Genomic DNA, 22,664 nt, shown 5'->3' with positions numbered 1-22,664 from the left:
AATAGGAAAAGAAGAAGTCAAACTATCACTATTTGCAGACGATATGATATTATACATAGAGAACCCCAAAAACTCCACAGAAAAGCTAATTCAACTCATCAATCAGTTCAGTAAAGTGGCAGGATACAAAATCAACACGCAAAAGTCAGTAGCCTTCCTATACACAAACAATAAATCTGAAGAAGAAGAAATCAAAAAGACCATCCCTTTTGTTATTGAAACAAAAAAAATCAAATATTTGGGAATAAATCTAACAAAAGAGGTAAAGGACCTATACAAAGAAAACTATAAAACACTGTTAAAAGAAATAGAAGAAGACACAAAGAAATGGAGAGACATCCCCTGCTCATGGATTGGAAGAATAAACATTATTAAAATGGCCATCCTTCCAAAAGCAATATACAGATTCAATGCTATTCCAATCAAAATTTCAATGTCATTCTTCAAAGAAATAGAACAATTATTGATGAAATTCATATGGAATCACAAAAAACCCCGAATAGCCAAAGCTCTCCTGAAAAAAAAAGAAGGGAATGGCGGCATCACACTCCCAGACTTCAAACTATACTACAAAGCCATAATCATCAAAACTGCATGGTATTGGAACAAGAACAGACATACAGACCAATGGAATCGAATAGAAAATCCAGAAATAAACCCACAGGTTTATGGTCAACTAATCTTTGACAAAGGAGCAAAGACTATGCATTGGAGCAAAGAAAGTTTGTTCAATAAATGGTGCTGGGAAAACTGGGTCGCTACATGCAAAAGAATGAAGCTTGACCACCACCTCACACCATACACAAAAATCAACTCAAAATGGATTAAAGAACTAGACATAAGACCTGAAACCATAAAATATATAGAAGGAAATATAGGCGAAACACTACGTGATTTGCACATCAAAGACATCTTTACAGACACATCACCCAAAGCAGTGATAGTGAAGGCAAAGATAAACAGCTGGGACTATATCAAATTAAAGAGCTTTTGCACAGCAAAAGAGACAATAACAAAAACAAAGAGAAACCCCACCAACTGGGAGAACATTTTTGCACCCAACACTAATGATAAAGGACTGATCACAAAAATCTGCAAAGAGCTGATGAGTCTCAACAACAACAAAGAAAATAATCCAGTCAAAAAATGGGCAGAAGAGCTTAAAAGAAACTTCTCTGAAGAGGAAATGCAAATGGCCAACAGGCATATGAAAAAATGTTCAACATCACTTGTCATCAGGGAAATGCAAATCAAAACTACCATGAGATACCATCTTACACCAGTGAGAATGGCACATATTAAAAAAACTAGCAACAACAAATGTTGGCGAGGGTGTGGAGAAAAAGGAACTCTTCTGCACTGTTGGTGGGAGTGCAAACTGGTCCAACCACTGTGGAAAGCTGTGTGGAGATTTCTGGACCTACTAAACATAGAGCTTCCATATGACCCAGCAATTCCACTCCTAGGTATTTACCCAAAGGACACAGAAACATCAATTCCAAAGAACACCTGCACCCCTATGTTTATAGCAGCACTGTTTACAATAGCTAAGCTTTGGAAACAACCCAAATGCCCAAAAATAGATGACTGGATCAAGAAGATGTGGTACATATATACCATGGAATATTACTCAGCATTCAAAAAAGATAAACACATGCAATTTGCTGCAACATGGATGGCGCTGGAAGGGATCATGCTCAGCGAAATAAGCCAAAAAGAAAAAGAAAAATACCGGATGGTCTCACTCATAGCAGGAATCTAGAAAACTTAAATAAGGGACCAGGAAAATGAATAACTATAAGAAAGTGAAAATCAAAATCAACAAAAAACTATGAACCAGAGACACTTTTAGGGGGGCGGGGGCGGGAGGGGAGGGATTGGGGTCAGAATGGGGGGCTGCAATTGTATGGGGAATATAACAATAAAATTTATAAAAAAAAAAAAAAAAAAAAAAAAAAAAAAAAAAGAATGGGGAATCCAAGACATGGCAGTGGTATCAACCATACCACCAAGGTCCTTAGTTCCTGATGATTAGATACCCTATGACCGTAAAATAATAAGTTGCTAACTGGGAGAAATATAAATTATTATATAAAGTAGCATTAAAATAATCAAATAGCAACCTGAAAGTTGAAATTTGGAACACTGCAAACCTTTACTAGTTTAAGACTTTTCACATTCTGGAAACAATTTTGATTTAAATTTTGACCAAAAGCAGCTGGTAATAGCCCTCTATATATCTGAGAGATACGTAAAGCAGTTGTAATTTCAAGAATTAAACCAAATTTCAAGAAATAAAGTATTTATTACTATGAAAACAAAAGTTCTAAAACTTATGAGATTCAAAATTATTGACTTCAAAAAACTGCAAATCTAAAAACTTTAAAAATTTTATGTATATCTGTAATTCTTTAAGAAAATGAAATTTTTTACCTGAACAACAAATGTTTTATCTCCAAACCCTGGTGTCATTCCTAAAATGCTCATGTAGGAAGCTTCATTGATAAAGTTTTCAATCCCATGGAAAACTCCCCTACCAGTAGCAGAGATACGCCCATGGATTCCACCCTGGCTGATGGGCTTGCCAGTAACACAGGCATGGGCATTAATATCCTGCAAGAGAAGTCAAAATACCAAAACTTAGATGCTAAAATACCAGGGTGTTTCTGTGATGAACCAACATAATGAAGGATTAAGTTGAAACATTTATTTAATTAATTGTGTTTAAGGTTCACCTTCATCAAAAGGGATACTTTTTCAGACTTGTGTTCCTAGAAAGTATAAAGTAGATTTTATTTTCTGATGGGAGAAACAGGTTTTTAGGAATGTAACATCGAATAAGTACAAATAACATTATCATGAAAGTGGAGATAAGTGAGCTTAAAACTATTATTCCTGCAACAAATATTTAAGCCTTACGAAGCCAGGGTAATACATCCCAACCATGTAAGTGTCTTAAAATTTCCAAAGATGTGAGCATATCACCAAAACAAAAGCCTAAAGATAGGAAGAGGTATCACATAGTGTTCCTGGATAAGACTCAATGATCCCAAAGCATTTTTGCCATCAAATTAACCAGATATTCAATAAAATGACACTCTAAAAAATGTTTCCAGAGCAATTTGGAGTCCTTATCAAAATAAAAATACTGAGTATTTAATAAAACTTATGATAGAGGTATTTTTAAGAAGCTCAAAAACAACAAAAAACAAAAATCTAAATTAATCCAGAAAGTCTACTTCTAGGAATTCAATTTTCCATGTATCTAGTATATCATTTGGGTTAAAGGATAAAAAAGGTACATGTGGGTGACCACAGAGGGCCATGCTGTGGGTGAACAGGGTAGCTCTGTAAAGAGGAGTGGGAGGGGAACAGTCTTCACCACCCACCTTTCTGTACAATTTCAACTGATGAATCTTGTAAAAAGAAATGGACTTGGGAAGAGCATCCCTCCAAGGTATCAAATATAACATTAACAGCAACCAAAGTACAGACAGAACAGATAAATCCATCAGTGGCACAAGAGAAACTTAAGAGATATTCCTATGATATATAGGAAATCGATATAAAATGAAGGTAGCATTTTAAAACAGTGCCGTAGTATGGACTATTTAATAATCTTGTTGAGGCAATTCGCCACCCATGTGAAACAAGTTAAAGTGCCTTACTTTACCCAATAGTCCCTAGCCCCCAATATATGTTCTAGCTGGGTGAGGTACTAAATGACCTGATCTTTATTTGTATTGCTTGAATATTTTTACAGAGAGAACTTAAAATTGTATTACTTGTATAATTACCAACAAAAACAAGAGCAAGTGAAAAAAAAAAAGGCAATCTAGTAAAGTGATTTATAGAATTAGTAGTTTTCCCACAGCCTTTCTTTCGTGAATAATTAGCACTTATGAATACAGAATTGCAAACCTACTGCCAAGTGCTTTTAAACAGTGAGTGCAAATGCTGGAGCTGACAGCAATCCTGTCAGAGGTCAGGCAAAGTGCCAGCTGCACAGCTCCCCAGCATACCTATTAGTCCTGGAAGACTAGGAGCACACTCTCCCTCCAACACCTGCTCTTCTGTGTGGGGCAAGACAGAAGAAGTGAATGGTTCAGGTTGATGTCTGGAAATAAGTCACTAAAACTGTGTCTTCCTTAGATTAAGCGTTTTTTATTTTGAACAAATTTCTGATTTTGGATTTCCTGTCACTTTAAGGAGGAAAATTTTTACTGGTATAGTCCAAGCTTTAGCTGTTGGTGCCTCACAAAACCTTTTGCTGTCACCACTGGGAATGAGCTATGACTAACAATATGCTGCCTACTACTTTGCCCTCTTCAATCTAGTGTCTTGCTCTAAAGGAATGAGTGACTATACACAGAACTCATTTTAACATAAAATGGTGGCAGAGAAAACCTCATTTTGGGAAATCGTAATCAAAATTCTTCAGTTTTCCACTGCTCCCATTTTATTTCAGGGGATTTGTGCAAATAATCTGATATAGTGTTTAGAAACATTTATTGTTTTTTGCTTTCTAAGGGCTGGGTACTGTTGGAAGTGCATTCATTTAATTACATGACTATAGTTTGTATTATTATTATTTTACATACAAGGAAACTAGGTACAGGGAATGTAAGGTACTGGCCACAGATCGTGGAAATGATATGTGAGAGAGCCAGTTCTAGAATTCAGGCTGTCTATGTTTTGAATTACAGATCGTACCACTTAGGAAATGACACTGATCTCTAAATTCCTTCACCTGCAGCCCCTCCCTCATGTTTCTTCCCACACAGGGGAAAAATATGCCTCTCTTTCTCCACGGTTGATCTTTCCACACCAAACAATAATAAACGCCTTATACTCTGTCCAATAGCCACCTTTTAGGGTGTCTCTTTCCTGATGCCATTTTTCTTAAGTGGAGACTGTTCAGGCCCTCATTACTCTTGCATGGCATCACAACTTCTCCTAGCAGTTCCCCCAATAGCTTGCACTTAGTAGGTACATGATATGTAGTTATTATATTTTGTGCATGCAATTTATTTTCATTGAGTAACATTGGTTTACACTGTTGTTTATATTTTGGAAATACAGGATCCCCCTTTTTCCACTGCTGTTCCCACAGTGCTCCTACCACCCAATGCCCATGACCATAGTCCAGCCTGCTCCCTCTCCACTTTGTGCTTGCTCCTCCTCCTTCCCCTTCCTTGATATGTCTTTTATTTTTTTTTAAAAAGATTTATTTATACATATAAGAGCTGGGGTACAGGCCAGAGATGTGGGGGGTGGGGTGGGGTAGGTGGGCGAGAGGATTTTCCAGAGACAGAGTGGAGAACAGAACAGGCAGACTGACCAAAATACACTGCTGAAGGGAGCAGTGGGTGAGTCAGGAGAGTTCTATTGTGCCATGTGGGTACCTCACTGGCTGGCTGGGGATTGAACTTGTGCTGCAGAGGCTGTGGATAGCTTCACTGTGCGGTGCTTAACCCCTTAATCAAGGGCCACCAGGGAGGCCCTTGATACGTCTTTTAAATTAAAGTCACTGCTTCTGCTCAGTCCCCCATATTCCAGTCCTCCTGGTTCTCTATGACTCAACCTTGCCCTTTTCCTTGATCCCAAACATTCAACCCACTCAGTCTACCCCTGTATTGTGCCAGTGCTTCTCCCCAGGCTCCACACGACAGGCCTGACAGCATGAGGTTGTTTCCTTCCTCCAGCAACCTCACCTGCTGCGAGCCCACTCTGTCCTATGGAAGGGTCAGCTTCAAAGTTTCCCTCTGACTAGCAAATATGACAAAACCACTTTATAATCCTAGCTCATTTATCTCTTCATCTTTCCAAATATGCCTTATTTTCACAGAAAATCAGAGTTCTACTGATTATTCTCCTAGCTCTCAAATCTCTGTTAAAATTCTAACTATTTCAAAGGTCTAGCCCAAACAACTCTTTCAACAAGCTTTCTTTCAGAAATCATAACTCTCTTTTTATCACACTATTTTCATGCCATGTCTGTTTATGTGCGTAGTTCCTGTTAAATCAAAGTCTTTGAGGGGAAAAAATAATAGAATTAAATGCTTCTTTGTTTCCCTTCTAGTTTCTAAGGGGTGTGCCCTGCCCTGGCTGATGATCTTTCTTTGAGTTTCCCATCCTAGCATCTAGGAGAGGGCAACATTAAGTTAAAAGTTTAATCCATATTCACTACATCCATGGTTTACGAATAGAGGGAAGTAAAATCCAGTGAATTCCCCATTCTAAATATATGATCAGTTTAATTGTTATTTCTTATAGACAGCAAATGATGCCCTCACACTTCTGTTTGTACTCACATAGTGTCCTATGGTGCTAGCATAGGTGTCAGCAATCCAGGACATCTCCCGCTCTCCAGTGCTCATGTCTGGGGCAGGCACATCAATGCCAGGGCCTGGGGGCAGAGGGAAAGGGCATTGCACACACAGCTTTTAAGGTAAACTCACTTGTTGCACTTACTTTCTATATATTTGGAAATTAGCTATGTACAACAGATATAAACCACTCAGTAGAACTTCTGAATGTGCAAGCACAGGCCAATCAGCTGAGCCTCTCTTGACCCCAGCTCCTTAAATTGCAATTAGAGATAACAGTACCACCTCACCCTATATGAAGAGGATTGCTGTGGTTATTGAGTAGATGTGTATAACACAGTACTATATCACTCACTGGGAGTATAAGACCCCTTCACCAAGTAGAAAAAAGAAGGGCTCGAGAAAGCCACACAACTGAAGCACTTATATTAAGGCCCATAATATTTTTAATCATGGTAGAATGTTGTTTTGACCTTACTGTGAAAACTCACTCAGTGTACATAAAGTTTCAGGCTTTGACTTTCAATTTTTCAGATCACAGCAAATTAAAAAGTCGAGAATACAAGAAGTCAGCTCAAGGGCAGTAATAGATACTGGTGACAGTACTATTAGTAATGGTCACGGTGCAATCTCAGGTAGAAATGTATTAAATGATGCTCACTCAAATCTATTAGGACAGGAAATAAAGAAATTTTTCTATCAACAATAGTAAGAATAAAAACAACCCAATTATCTTGAGGTTCAATTAAAGAAATACCATGCAAACATTAAAAAAGGATGATTGTGTTTTTGTGAATGACTTGGGAAAATCACCAAACATACAAGTAAAAAAAGTAGGTTCCGTACAGTATATGTACACACTTTCATTATATCAACACCTTAGGTACACTTCTATTTGTACGTCTATGTGCAGAGGTTTGGAATGATATGCAGGAACTTACTCAGGTTGGATTTCAGCCATATGGCTAACCTGTTTTGTTTCAATGCTATACTACAAACTCATCTTTAAAAAAGAAAAAAAAAAAACACCTCTAAATAAAGTTCTTTCTAAATGTTGTACTTGAGTTCTTCCTATAACTTTCATTTTTTAACCAATAGAATAATGTACATTTTAATATTCTTCCACATTTCAGGGGCCAAGATTCTAGCTAAAGGTACTTACAAGTTGTGATATAATGCATACAGAACTGATAAACAACTTTGAAATGTCAAGGATTGATTCTGACAACCCTTCTATTCCACTCCCCCATGCAAACTGTAACTCTTCTGTATCCTAGTACTCTTTTCCTTAGGCATGCATCTTGAAACTCTCCTAAAGTCTAACCTCTCCAAACCTACCTTTCACCTCACACAACTCTACTTTTTTCTTGTAGAAACTGAAAGCTGATCCTACACTCAGTGAGACAGGGTCACTCAGGTCTAATTTCAAACTTTCTGTTTGAGGGACATTAGAAAACAACAGAGAAATCATATCAATTCCAAAGGTTTGCCTAGGACTAAGTAGTTCTGTGACCTGAACGAAAGAATAAAAATCTTCTGTCTCTCCAAGACAAAGTTTTCTGGGTCCAGATATCAGTTTACTTGCATTGTAGGTTAATGAAGCTTTTACATGTAAGCTTTTAGTTTCATTGAATCATTTTTTAAACTTTTGGAACTGTGTAGTACTTGTCAATACCCAGAAAATTAAGCTATATGTATCTAGACGTGGCCAATAAATATGACAGAATAAAATCTGAAAACACTTAAAATTATTAAATAAATTTGAGATTTGAGCTAAGAGGAAATACATGGGGGATTGTTAGGAAAGAAAAACACAGGGTTAGGAAAACAGAAAAAGTAGATCTTTTCCCCAATTTTAGTCTTCTTTAATGATGTTAAAAGGGTAAATATTCTATTAAATAATTTTGTCTATTTTATTAAAATTAATCAGAATCATTTTAGAGCAAAAGAAACAGACTTAATTTATTTGAAAGTTAAAGATTATATGACAAATATTTATATTAGAGATATTCATATTCATATCTCATATGAAAGAACATGACACATATGATACAAAAACATCGAGCAAATGAAGTTCTGTACCCTCAGAAATTCAGTATGCTTGGCAAAAAGCTCCTAGGAATAAAACATTAGGAGCCTCAGGAAGGAATCCTCAAAAATCAGCCAGTGGTAGCACAGTGAATCATCCGCCAAGTGTCTCTCCATCTCCCACCTGCTTTCAAGGAACAGGATTGCTCATGCCTCCGATTCCAAAAGGTATCAGATACCTCACTGTTTTAAGAACGGATTAGTATTGTAAAGCTGCTTTTTTAAGTTAAATTTTTTTTTTTTTTTAAATAATATAGGTATTACTAAGTTCCTAGAAGTAGGGCCTTGGTCTTCTGGATGTTGCATTAGAGATTGTGCAATGCTGTTATATTGATGAAGAAAAGGTGGACGTGATTTCTTATGGTACCCACACTGCAACCCAAGGACCTCAATGCACTTTCTCAAAGTAAAAGGGCAACCCTATCCATGTATATATACATAAAGCAGGAATCTGAATGTTCCACTCCAGGCAGTAAACTACACGTCAACACATACCAATAAAGCCCTTCTTTGCCAGTTCCATGGTGAATCTCCTTGTGATCTTTTCCAATTCATTATCCTATAAAAGAAAAAGATAAAAATGATAATGAAAAAATATTTTCACAGAAAAACCAGTTCTGGAGGTAACAGATGCATATTTTCCATTTATAGGACATTAATATATATTTTCTTGTATGATCCTCAGATCTTATATATTCTGACTTTAAAAGTAAGAAAATGTGAGATCTGAAATTAGGTTATACAATCAGCAGCTAGAACTAGGGCTCAAGTACAAGCTGCTGTTCTCTTTGTATTAACATAGGACCCAATGAGCAATCTCTATGGTATATTTTCATTTAAAGGGTACATTATAAAAATCATATATTTATTATGTTTGTGTACAGATATAAATAACAGCCATAAATAAAGCTAGTAATAAATCACTTTAATTAACTTGGAACAGATAGGAGAAAAACAACTAAATTTCTACTGGATTAAACTATTTGTGTCACTAAGACCTGACATAAAAATCTCACAGTAATATATAAATATAGATTAAATGTTTAAAAATATGAAGGTATTAATTACCATTTAACCAAGTAAGAAAATGAAAAAGGACATTGACATTAAGCAGGTAACCTTTTAATGTGGCCAAATACCCAATGAGTTAATTATTTACTTGTTTTTCCATTCTTTCTAAAAGCAACAGGGACCATTAGTCTCACTGGTATGGAGGACAGACAGAATCCCAGTAATTTCAAGCCCTCTATAAATGCAGTGTGTACACAAATTTCACTTTTGATACTTACAGTATAGTTCTTGGGATTGATCTTCACACCTGCTTTGGCACCCCCAAATGGTACATCTGAAAGAGAAAACTGAAAGTTGTTACTTCCATATAAAGGGTAAGAATACTAGAAAAGTAGAAAGCACTACAAAATATTAAAAAAAAAAAAGTATGTTGCATTAAGCTTGAATTTCATGAAGGAAATGAATCTACATCCCTTCTAAAATAGTATACATAAATATTCTCATGAATGAAAGTTACAAGGCTAGACAAGTTACCATGCATATTTAATCAGTGTGCTTTATCACTTCTAAAAGACAACAGCATACTTATTTTCCTTCTACTACGATTTGGTCATATTTACAGAGTATGGAAAGGGATTGAAATAAAGATCTACACTTAAAAATTAGATGAGGTACATTTTAAAAGTAACCTTGCATATAAACATATTTCCCAAGGGTTTCTATTAGGTATTAACAAAAGAGAATCAATCACTTACCAACCACTGCACACTTATATGTCATCAGAGAAGCCAAAGCTTTTACTTCATCCACACTTACATCAGTGCTGTAACGGATACCTGGACGAGTATTAAAAAAAAAAAAAGGCGGGGGGGGGGGGTGGGTGGGTTGAGAAAGAAAGGGATTTATTTAGAACATCCTTCTGGCAAGTTTTTTTAAAAAGCTACTCTCTGAAATGTCTATACTTTCAAAAACACTTGAAGTAGCTTATAATAAAAAGCCAACATAAAAAAGTCAAGAGGAAAAGTTGCTAATTACACACCCATAGCTACAGAACAAGCAAAATATTTGACTTTAAGTATTCTGAGAGTTAAGAGAAAAAGTTTGGTGTTGAAGTTCAGTTTCTGCTTTCTGGTAGGAGAAGATAAGCAGGGATCCTGGGGATTTAGAGAGGATAAGACACAGTCCTATCCTCCAGAGACTTATGCCGAACAGTACCTAAGATTCTACAAGACAAACATTACCTTCAAAATGAATTTTTTTTTTTTAAGGAAGTCCACTCAATTTGAGAAGCCACCATTAGTCATTTTTAAAGCAGGGCTTCTTTTGTGTTTCAGAAAACACGTATCTAAACATAAATGATTAAATTCTAAGAGAATTTTATCTATTGTATATATAATCAAAAGACCATGTGAAGAAGTAAGCAGAACTTCTACCTTTGGCCTACTGGAAAAATAAAATGATTATAGTTAGAAGACTTTAAAGAGCACTGCTTCCTCATCCCTACTCTATATCCTCTTCTACATTATTTAATATTTTACCAATGACTTTATGTATTTGTCTGCTATTTGATGCCCACTCCAGGTAAGCTGGTCTGTTAAGACAGACCTCTTTTTTTCACTACCCTAATTCCTAGTGCCTAACACAGAAAATGGCATGTTTTAGGCGATCAAATATGTGTTTCTCTAAGTGTATGACTATTTTTTTAAATAGGTTTAATGCTATTCTTTTTTAAAAGATGTATTTGTTTATTTATTCATTTTAAAAATTTATTTATTTACTTATACAAGCACTGGGTACAGTCAGAAGCACGGGAGGGTGAGAGAATTCACCAGAGTCAAAGCGGGAAGCACAACAGGCAGGAGGACCAAAGTACACTGCCGAGGGGAGCAGTGGGCACAGCAGGAGAGGTCTGCATGCCATGTGGGACCCTCGTGGTGGTGGTGGTGGTGGTGGGGCCCGGCAGGGGATCGGACCCAGGGGATCAAACAAACTGGTGCTGCAGAGGCTGCGGGCAGCTCCGCAGCCCAGCACTCAACCGCTGCGCCACCGGGGAGGCCCTGTATGACTATTTTTTGACTTAAAATCTGAGGACAGAAAAGCCATGGTCACTAAAAATTTTGACATTATATGCAAGTTCTCAGTAACTTACCATTAAGTGCCCATACATGTAAAAGTACTAGAAAGTACTAAAAAGCAAAAGTACAAGGCACAAAAACAGTATTCCAAAGAGTTTGGAATACTCTATCTTTAAAACAAAAATGCTGTTAAATAATAAGGTGCAGTGTTCTAACCAAGTGAAGCCAGTGCTCGAATAGCTGTGGGCACCTATGCTTGCTTGCTCGCGGGCAGAGGGTAACACCACTCTAGGCATCCTGCCAGGACTGCAGGGGACCACCGAGAGAGGCAGCTGGCAATCTCAACTATTATCACATTACAGGTATTACAAAGCAGTAGCAAATAACAAGAAATTTACTCATTAAAATCTAAAATGATAGGAGTTTAAACAGCATAATAAGGCTTGTTTGTTTCTCAAGATAAATTCATGGGGGTAATAATGCAATATTTAGAATCAGTATTTCTCCTGTGAAGCATTTTTCCCTATTGTTCTTTTACAGCCCGTGGTATAGACACTAAGTTATTGTAATTTCCCTTGCTTTCTTAAGTGAGGGCAAAAGTTACTTTCCTTACCTAGTGCTTATATCTAATGCATTCAGTGGGAATAAAAAAAAATGCCTGAAATAGTTACATTTATAAATCAGATAGTATTGTCACTTTTCATAAAATCAAGCCTTTCTTCCTTTTCTATTGGCTAGAAGTCTGGCAGTGCAGACTAAAGTTGAGCAGGATCAATAGTGGCAATACGGGCAGAAACTAGAAGGAACGAAATTTATTTAAGAAATGGAGAAAATTAGGCGTTTTGTTAAAAAGTCTCCTAAAGTTCTAGACCACTGTTAGCCTCTGTTGATAATAGAACTGCTAGTATTTGGGAAGAGATCATCTCTGGGTCTTGAGCAACAATGCTAGCAGGTATAATAATAGATTATCATTCACCTAACAATGGAGGTAGGTACTTTGAAAAGCCCACTGCCTTCTAAACTATAAACCTAGTAGGGTGATTACAAGGTGCAAACCACAGCATCGATGCCATTAGAAATAGGTCTAAAATCAACAATCACACATTCTGATCAGCTAACAGTAACCTGTGCTTCTAGTTCAAAGGAAATTAAAGAAACACCACCCATGACAAAGTTTATTATTTACCAACTTGGTAAGGTTGAAGGAATGACTTGTAATAAAGTACTTATTACAACTGGAACTTTGAAATCATACCTTTTATTCTCAAGAAAATGAACTTAAACAGTTACTTTAATCAACTGATATCCAAATGTTTGAAAAACATTTAAATGCAGACATCTGCAAACTATACACAGCAGAAAGCATTTTTCTGCCTTTTAATTTAGTTATACCAAAGACATTTCTTACTATCCTCAAGAGTCTAATGATTGGTGCATACTAAGTTTTTCCAGGGGAAATAAAAGTCAAAAGCAAAACGAGCTGAAGTCGCTATGGTGATGAAGAAAGCACACCAGTTGAGAAAGATTCAGTGAAAACCACAACCGAGTAGCTTGAATTTTTCTTCCTTTTGTTGGTTGACTCAAAACCAGAATCATACAAAAGGGCTCCTAGCAACTAAGTTACCATTATTTTTTATGATAAATCATTCATGATTTATAATGGTTCTTAAAAGCACTTGACCCCGGAGCTTTTTATAGGAATTGATTTATTCACCAGAAACCTAATTTCCAACTGTTTTCTCTCACTTTTCAGAAACTACTTACTCAATAACCACTAGTTCTACCACAAGGAACTCCCAGAAAAGCAAAATGGCCTTAGAATCCTTAAAAACCATGCACTAACACTCACCATTAAATCATTAAAACCTATTTTCTCAGTTAACACTAATGCAATTTCCTATTTCATAATAATAACATCACTTAATTAAAAATGAGGAAGGAGGGAAAGTGAGGAACTAGTCACCATCACTAAGTAATGACCATGTAAAATACTTTAAGTCTCAGAAAAATGTCAAACTTTTAGCACTAGGAAAGAGCATTTAACATAATAGCTAAGGAAAATCATACTCTTTAATTACTTTACACAGTTATCCATGTACTACTCTGTGTAGGAAGGCAAGCAAACAAATACTTTACAGTTTTAACTCATTATCAAAATTCTTGGATCATTTCTGAAGAAACAAACAAGAAGCTTTCTGGGAAGCAAATGGTCAGCTGATGCTGGAAAAATGAAATGGAAAATATTTTGTCTCATTGAAACCTTAAAATTATAACACATGTATGTTTTCACCAAAATTGAAATGCAGAAAAAGGTGAGGTTTCCCCTCAACACCACGTGACACCAGTCATCCCCATAAGAGACAATCATTCTCAGTGATTTAAATGTATTTATAGCTTTCCAAATCATTTATCTGCATGCATGCACACACACAATCTACAGAACACACAGCTTTGTATTGTAATTGTTTAACTGACTCACCTATGCATGCAGGAAAGATTATGCATTAAAGGGGAGACTTTGTTAGTTTTTATAGCTATTCCTTATTCCAGTAATAACTAACATTAAACTTAATCACACCATCATACCAAACAGGTCTTGGAAATGATGTTAAATTGGTGAAAATGAAGTTCTAGAATTAAAAAAGCAAAAGATATTAATAAGGTTCAAAGGAGTAAATGTTCAATATTTCAGATACCCAGTTTCATTAAAAATATTTATACATCTAGCTGATATTAAAGATCTTAAGAGAGGAAGAGAATTATAGAGACTAGAGGCTGGTAAGGGTGGGTACCAAAGGCTACCATCATTTTTATCTGCTAGTGTTTAAGACTAGAAATTTGAGTTATCTTTGACTTTTCTCTCCTTTATTCCATATATCTGAACTATCTTTTCTTATCTGTCTTTTACTTTCCATTTCCTCTGCAATTACCTATCACTTCATTCTTAGTCCCAGTGCTACCTGGCTTTCTATGTCCTTTTAGGTTTATCATTATTTATCCAACAAACTTCAATGGAAAACTTCTTTTACTCACACTTCTAATACAAAATATGTTTTTACCACATTACGCCATTTTCTAGTTCTCTTGGTGTCCTACAATTTAATTCATTTGTAGTGCAGACACCAAAAGGAAAGAGCTCAAATGCACAAGACCAACCTCCATTTCAGGGACAAGTACTGAGTGCTCAGGGAGACCCACATTTCTAAATAACTTGACAACAAACCAGGGCTCCCACACCAAGTAAATATTTGCTTACATTAATTGGTTTATTACTTGCAGAAGCTTTTGTGCCCCTATGGAGTTGGTATTCTATCTTCCTGGAATTTGGATGTGTACCATGAAGTTCTCCAAATCTAGTAGTTTAGGGATTTTTATGAAGGCTTTCTCACGTGGGCATGATGGATTATTAATTCAACCTCCAGCATCTCTTCCCTCCCTTCTAATCACTGCCTTAGTCTTTTGGTGATCAGCAGCCATCCTGAAGCTATGAAGGAACCCGAGAAAGAGTGAAGAGTTGCCTCATTAGAAAATAAATGACACTCATCACCCAGGAAATTCTAAGGGATTTATGAATTATGTCGTGATCTGGGGTGAAAAACCAAGTATTAGAACAAAAGATGCTCCTAGAACCCCTATCACTTAGGAAATTACAAAGGTTTTAGGGGTTCACATACACACACACACACTTGTCAGGTATTAATTTGTCATAATACCTTACTTCTGATTAAAAACAAAAAAACAACTCTGTCCCCATGATCAACATCATACCAGTGCAGGCCTCCTGCCTGTACTGAAACCACTTTTCTTCACTTGAATTACTGTTCCACTATCCAACTCCTATCTAGTTTTTCCTATTTCCAGATAAAAACTGTCTGTCCCTGGTACCTTTGACACACTACTGTAGCAACACGTTGTTTATAGTGTCATTTTCAAATGTGTAATTTATTGGCTGGTTTTGGGAAAGGAAAAATGTAGAAACAGAACACTGAGCTAATAAACACTACAAGAGGATGACATAGTGAAGAGATTGGATTGTTTTATTTTGGGGAAAATAAATGAAAAATATTTTAAGACATAAAGGACTTGAGCTATGAGCTTTGGTTTGCTTTTTTAAAAAACTCTCTCTCTCTCTCACACACACACACACACACACACACACACACACACACATATGTATATGGTTCCTTAGAACACAGTACCTACCAGAACAGACAGTGAAAAAAACATGCAATGAACAGGTTAATTACCAGAAGTCTCCATGAACTAAGGCATGTTCCTTAATTAAACATAAAGTTTAAAGCTCTTGCTGGCAGGGAAAAAACACATAATGGAAAAAGTGACTTATTTGGAATATAGTCTAAAATTCAAAGGAATACAGTTCCTAGTCAGTAAACCTTCAATATGGATATATCACTACTGATGATGTTCTTGTTTCTCTTTTGGTAAAGAGGATTTAAAAAAAGAGTTCATATAGATCCTGCTGATGCCCCAAATGTGCAAAAGTTTTTTTAGAAGTCTGTTGAATTGTATTAATGAAAAATGGCAAAAGGAGTCATACTACAAACAACTTTTGCTAATTATCTCTCACATTTTCCTCTAGCTAAGGTCTGACAGACTTTCTTCAATAATCAAGAGAAATAACTGCAATTCAAATTTCTCTCCATTTTTAAGGAAGAGGCACCCTAAATAAAGCTATTTTAGTATTACTCCATTGAAAACCCTAAGATACATGGAAAAGCTTTGGTAGGGAAATGAGCAGTTCTGGTAACACATTAAATTGTTAAACACTAATGTTCTTCAACTCTTTCAGTGGAACACTCCCTTTAAAGTGTTACTTCATTACACAAACAAGCAGAATAAATGGACCTCTAAAGATACAATCTATAAACATGCATTTATATTTTCTAGAAAGAAGGCAGGTTTTCTAAAAGCTTGTAACAAATTTCAAATGATCCCAAGTGTTAGGAATCATTGTGTGGCTGATCTGACTTGGTTCTCAATCAGTGTTTACCCCAAGATACAATCTATAACTTTTCACATGAATAGAGGCCACACAATGATGATTAAGAAGGTAGGTGTTGTAGTCATCAGATGACCAGAATCCCAAGACCAGCGCCACTACTAAGCTGTGTAATCTTGCCAAAGATTTCATTCTTCAGCCTTAATATCCACATTTGAAAGTTGGGGACAAGTCTATTTCATGGGTCACAAAGATGAATAAAATGCTAGTTGTTGTTAGCCCCTCTTTTGCCAGTTGACCTTTGTGAAGGTGGTATCTCTCAGGTTCAGATGCTTTTTTTGAAAGGTAATTGAAAAGCTCTTGCGCAGCCCTCTCTCGGATTGTCTTTTTGCCCATCATAAAACCTTTCTTATCTTTATCAGCAGTATTTCATACATAACCACCTCAGTCTTGATAGTGAGTCCTCCAATCAGCATTAAATCCTACCTCTGGTTAGTTAGGTCAGTATGAGGTTAACAGCTTTGGATTCAAGCCTGTTCATGGTTATCTTATTGGGAAGGGCTGGGGATAGTGTGCTTTACTGTACTTTTCATTTTATAACTTTCATTTCCAATGGACTATCTGATTATGTATATGTATTTTAATAGCAACTTGTTCGGCATAACAATTCTGGGTCATTTATGAATCTGTTTGCTTCATTAGACTGATAATTACTTTTTAAAATTTGCATTATAAGAATCTCATTATACAAATTAAATAGAAAAAAGTCTCAAGTTAGAGATTTTAGCCTAGGTATTTCTCAACATCCAAAAGCTAGTATTTTAGTACTTTATTGGTTCCTGACAGGCCCTTAGTATTTTTAACATAAATGGATAAAAACAAGTTTTCCCAAGCAATCTGAATTATTATCAACAGAGCTAAATCCAATTTCTTCCAGGATACGTCAGAAAATTCAAGTTTAATTTTTACTCCTTGGACTTCAAATTAATACACTGACAGTTCTGTTGGAGTTTAATATATACTGGTGCTTGTCCTCTAATTTTTGATGCTCCAATTCCTGCAAAGTATACTTTGCATAGCGATTGAGCATTGTTTGTCTTCCTGGTAAAAATGTGGGGTTTTTACTGCCAAAGCAAACTGGTTAGATGGAGTCACACACAAAGTGATAGGAAGACTTAATGACAATCTGATAAAAGGTCTCTACCATTATTGTAGCTCTTCATTACCTAGTATACTGGGAGTAGGGATTATAGGAAATTGCTTTCCATGAAGTAAAAATTGGGACAAAAAAATAATAATGGGAACAAAAAGAATTTTAAATTCCCTATTTTACTAAAAATTGTGAACAACAAAACTCTCAGACCTAAGTACTAGAAGACATACCAATTACCTTTCTTAAGAGAACTTTCAGATTGAATTAAATCCTAAAGTAAAAAAGCGTACAAAGGCTACATTTTTTTCTCTTGGAGGACAGATTAAGACACATAGTCATGACTTAAAAATATTATAAAGTGTGGTTTATTCTAAGTTATCCATGTTTTGATGGTTGTCAATTCAAAAGCCTTTTTTCAGTGAAGGGAGAGGATGTTTTGTTTTCAAACAGTATAGTAGTACTTATTTGGTCTTCTGCAGAATTCTGCCATTTACCACACAATTATATCCCAGAGGTGGAGGGGCACTAATACTGCACTGACTTCAATCCTTAGCTGCCTCTCCTGCCCTCCACTCCTGCATGCTGTCACTCAAAGAAAAGACAAAAACTTGCAAGCTGACCACAGATTTGAGGCATACAGCAGGGGAAGGGGAGGGAGTGGAGTCAAAATGGGGGATGGATCCAGGGTGCTAAGAACTACAGGGATAACACATGACGGAAGAAATCAAATAATGTCCAAATATTAACAAAGATGTAAGAAAATAAATTTAAAAACAAACAACTACAACAACAAAACAAAGATAAGAACGAAGCATTACTTGCTATTGTTTATGTGTTGTTGAATAAAAGATTTAGGGTCAGTGTATTAGAGGTGTCCACTACTCACAGGTCATTGAGTTGAGTTAAATGACTACAGTTTTAGAAAGTTCAGTGATAGGGCCTCCCAGGTGGTGCAGCGCTGTGAAGCTGTCTGCAGCCTCTGCAGTGCGGGTTCGATTGCCAGCCGGCCAGGGAGATGCCCACATGGCGTGGCAGACCTCTCCTGACTCACCTGCTGTAACCTTCAGCAGTGTACTTCGGTCAATCTGCCTGTTCTGCTCCCAACTCTCTCTCTGGTGAATCCTCTCACCCTCCCATGCCTCTGGCCTGTACCCCAGTTCTTGTATAAATAAAAATAAAAATCTTAAAAAAAAAAAAGTTCAGTGATAAAAGAGTCAGTCACAGGGTATTCTGACTTAAGTTTTAAAATTAAGACAGTGGCAGGGGGAAGAGAGTCTCAAAGAACAAATCAACTTCTCTATCAATATTATCAATCTGTATCCCTCCCCTCCAACTGACTTCAAAATGGCAAACATCCTTCTAGATGGTCCAGATAGAACCAAGGCCAATGAAATACAGAGAACTGATTCTAAGGAAGTGAATAGGTACAATCAATCATGGATAAAGTTTTCAAACATGTAAGAACCTTTGAAAAAGTCTTCTCAAAGCAGAAATTCTCCCAATGTTCATTTTTGCTGGAAATATTTTTTAAGGTCTGTTAAAAATTTTTCTTCAGAGCCTATAATACGCTCTTCTGAAAATCTTTAATAGATGTAAATCTAAAGGTTTGTTAAATGTGGCATATAGGAAAATAAGCACAAGAATACTACTATTAAATATTTACTTGGAACAAAGTATATATACCAGCCATCCCCAGGTCTTAAAACTACCTTACAAGATTCCCTTACAAAGACCATATATAATTAGATTGGTTGCTTTGCTTCAACTTTGAGAATTTTATTTCAGAAAACATAGGTCTAAGGTCACCCCGCGGAAAGATTAGATAAAAAGCTGAGGACTGGGAAAAAGATGAAAGCAACAGACAAAGTTTTGGGGTTTTTTTCTTTTGAAAAGAACGTTGGTAGAGAAGATAGTTTGTTGAGTGTGGCTAGGGAGCGAACAGTGTGCTTAAGTGGGAAAGATGAAGTTCACAGTAATGATTGGAAAATTACAATCTTTTTCACTTAATATAGCCTGCATTTCTAAGGGAAGAATGGGAGCAAGGGGTTAATAACTTTTTTACAAATAAAAAAAAGTTTTAACTGTTTAGCTGTTAAAAAAAAATCCCACTTAAAGTGAGTTCCTCTTAGAAAGCACATTCTCTGCAGAGGGTTATGAGTGGGTAGGAAGATTCTGGAGTGTCATGAAAGCAAAGCATGTACCTAAATTTTGCTGATCACCTCTTTAGTATTCTGTTTATCTTCAACAGATGGATATGTTCATAAAGACTTTCTTTCATAGTTAATTAATCCCCCCCCAATCCTATTCTCTCCATAGTTTTTCAAATTCCGAAGATAATACATTTTCTTTCATATTATATTATCTTGTAATGGTTGCCATTATTCACTGCAATTCAGTTTCTCAAATCCAACAGAGAACTGTTTCTTACACTCTAGCATAAGTAAGTGCTACAGTAACAGTGGTTAGGTATAGCTGATGCAATTTGTTGCTGGGTTCAACATTTGGTATTAAAACTGCTGTGGCAACAGGAGGAAGAGGATTGCGGTAAACTTTAGTTGCTTTAATGACTTTGTGAAGTTGTGATTTGAAGACCTGGCATTTAACAAATACAAAGAACTTCAAGGAAAAAAATCAAGTCCTGCAGAAAAACAAAACTGAAATATTAGGTTATTGTAAGCCTTTTAAGAGACTGGAAATACTGCCAACGATAGAGTAATATAACTTGATGTCCATTTTACAAACACATTGCAATGTACTATATTAACTTTGCCTCTTCCTCAACATACTTGCTTAGCCTTTTTTTTTTTTTTGAGCGTGAACTTGGTTTAGAGAATAAAGAAGTGGTAGGAAGAAGGAAGGCAATGTAGGATATTGACAACACAGTTTATATAATAATTTTGGAGCTGGTGAGGGAATTTGGAGGTCAACAAGATTGAAAAAGGAACCAAGACAGCAAGAGGATAATTAAGCTCCAAAGACAAATGCCGGAAGTGGGTGGGGTCAATGCAAATTTAGCAAGAAGTAAATCATTAAGCACTTTTAAAACCACCTTTGTTCCCCGGTTGGGAATGCCAGCCAGCACATCCTAGAGGTATTTCTAAAGTCTCCTTAAAAGTCAAACTAGTATAACAGAACCCTGGGCCAGGTTTCCAAAGACAAAGGGTCTACACACCATCAAACCTTCAGCAAGACTCTTCACCTACCTGGATTCTTTTTTTAAATGAAAAAAAGTGGCTTTGCCCTTTCTATTTTTAGGTTACTTTAAAGGACCTTTAAATTATGTGACTTACTGGGGAAAAAAAGCTTTTATTTGCTCAGAGAAAGCAAACTGCCCGCAGAAGCCAAATCTACAGAAATTCAAAAATTTCAACTATAGTACAACTTGGTGACTACCAAATTGTAACTGACTCAACGCCTTTCTTCCTGTACTTTATCTTTTCCCCAAGCTCAAACCTGGTGCTAGCCAGGACTAGTACACACCCCCAGGGCTATTTCATTCCATTGGTTGGCAGGATGTCCAGCAGTCTACACCCTTTAGATTTACTGTCAGGTCGCCCGGTGTTTATTTGTCAGAGATGTTACATTGCTCTTGTATTACTTTTCTTGCTTCCTTTTTTGCACAAAACAGAAATTACAGGGTAGAAAATGACCTAATTTAAAAGATCAAGGTAAAATCAATATATTCATTTGCCTAAAACTGTCTACATTTAAAACCTAGGGGGCAATTAATTTTGGACGTTCCTGCATGATCTGCCACTGCTATAAAAAAGAGTGGAAAAAAATGCGAAAACAATTATTTCATAGTTTGCATTCGTGTGAGTCATAGAAGCCCACAAAAACTTGCACAGGCACAATCAGATGGGCCGGACACTCCCTCTCGTAGAAGTGCATTTTGTCAGGACCCACCCTGTGAGTCACAGATCCTGGATCAAAAGAAGAGCGGTGCAGTGTCTGTTCTGCACACAGCATCAACACATGCAGAAAACCGGGATGATGGCTCGCGGGGGGCAAGGAGACAGGACCAACCGTGTGGTGGTCTTAAGGCGGAAAAATTACTAGGCACCCGAGCCTGATGCACCCGAGGTGGGAGGTGGGCGACCTCGGAAGGGGACCGGCGCCCGCGAGGCGGCCCGAGCGGCGGCCCCCCGGCTGCGAGGCTGCGGGGTGAAGCAGGGGCGCGGGGAAGGGCGCGGGGGCCGGTTCGGGGGGGGGGCGCTCACCTCCCTTGCAGGGCGTGCGGTGCTGGCTGTGCTGGGCCCGGTAGCCTTCGATGACCTCCCAGGAGCCGTCGTCGCGCCGGATGGGGAAGGACAGGCTTAGCACATGGTTGCAGGGCTTGATGATCCGCAGGATGCCGCGCACCCGGTTGCGCTTCTGATCCTCGCTCTCCCGGGTCTTGAGGTCCTCCACCAGCTTGTCCTCCACGATGCTGGCGCCGCGATCGAAGAAGCCCTCCACCATCTTGAAGAAGTTGGGGTCGTCCTCGCGGTCGGCCACCGCCTCGCTGTAGTGTCGCCGGGCGGGCAGCGCGAGCCCCGGCTGCGGGGCGGCGGCGGGCTGCCCCCGGGCCCGGCCCAGCAGCGCGGCCGAGTCGGCAGCCGCCGAGCCGAGGACGGCGGGCCCGGCGCGAGCCAGCAGCAGCGCTTCCCCCAGGCAGCGGTACATGGCGGCGGGGCGGAGGCCGCGGAGCCGAGGCGCTCTCGGAAGCCCGGGGACGGAGAGAGGGAGGAAGGGCCCGCTGCGGGCTGCCTTTTTAAGCCGCAGTTTCCTGCCTTCCTGACTGTCCCCTCCCCTCCGGCGCTCGCCGCCTAACGGAGAGGACGGACTTTGAGGACCGCGGGCCGACGTCGCCAGTGAATGGCAGGGCGGGGGGCGCGCGCCGCCCAGGGAGCCCGGCCTCCGCCCACGCCGCGGCCTCGCCCGGCCTCCCTGGCGGCGGCGCGTGCCGGCGGGGCGCGCCCGGCGCGCATGCTCGCTCCGGCTCCGGTGGGAGGGGCGCGGGCCCCCGCGGGCTGCCGGGAGCTGCGGGGAGGCGCTGTTTCAGGTCT

The 22,664-nt window shown here is 38.1% G+C and overlaps 1 protein-coding gene across 1 annotated transcript in view; it reads right to left on the bottom strand.

The window, feature by feature from the left end:
- The window catches only part of GLUD1 (glutamate dehydrogenase 1), a gene marked incomplete at both ends in the record, with an annotated part of 35,532 nt that extends 13,251 nt beyond the window's left edge, over positions 1 to 22,281 (bottom strand). Inside the window, 6 exons of the mRNA XM_084246274.1 lie at positions 2,434 to 2,613; positions 6,315 to 6,409; positions 8,913 to 8,976; positions 9,707 to 9,762; positions 10,184 to 10,264; positions 21,837 to 22,281. Of these exons, the coding sequence (XP_084102400.1) occupies positions 2,434 to 2,613; positions 6,315 to 6,409; positions 8,913 to 8,976; positions 9,707 to 9,762; positions 10,184 to 10,264; positions 21,837 to 22,281 (921 nt within the window). The remainder of the gene's footprint in view (positions 1 to 2,433; positions 2,614 to 6,314; positions 6,410 to 8,912; positions 8,977 to 9,706; positions 9,763 to 10,183; positions 10,265 to 21,836) is intronic.
- Between the last annotated feature and the right edge of the window lie 383 nt (positions 22,282 to 22,664).

This window comes from Talpa europaea, assembly GCF_964194135.1.
Source record: "Talpa europaea genome assembly, chromosome: 10".
Lineage (NCBI taxonomy): Eukaryota > Metazoa > Chordata > Mammalia > Eulipotyphla > Talpidae > Talpa > Talpa europaea.
Note: the sequence above shows the minus strand (reverse complement) of the source record. Positions and strands in the feature narration are given on the sequence as shown.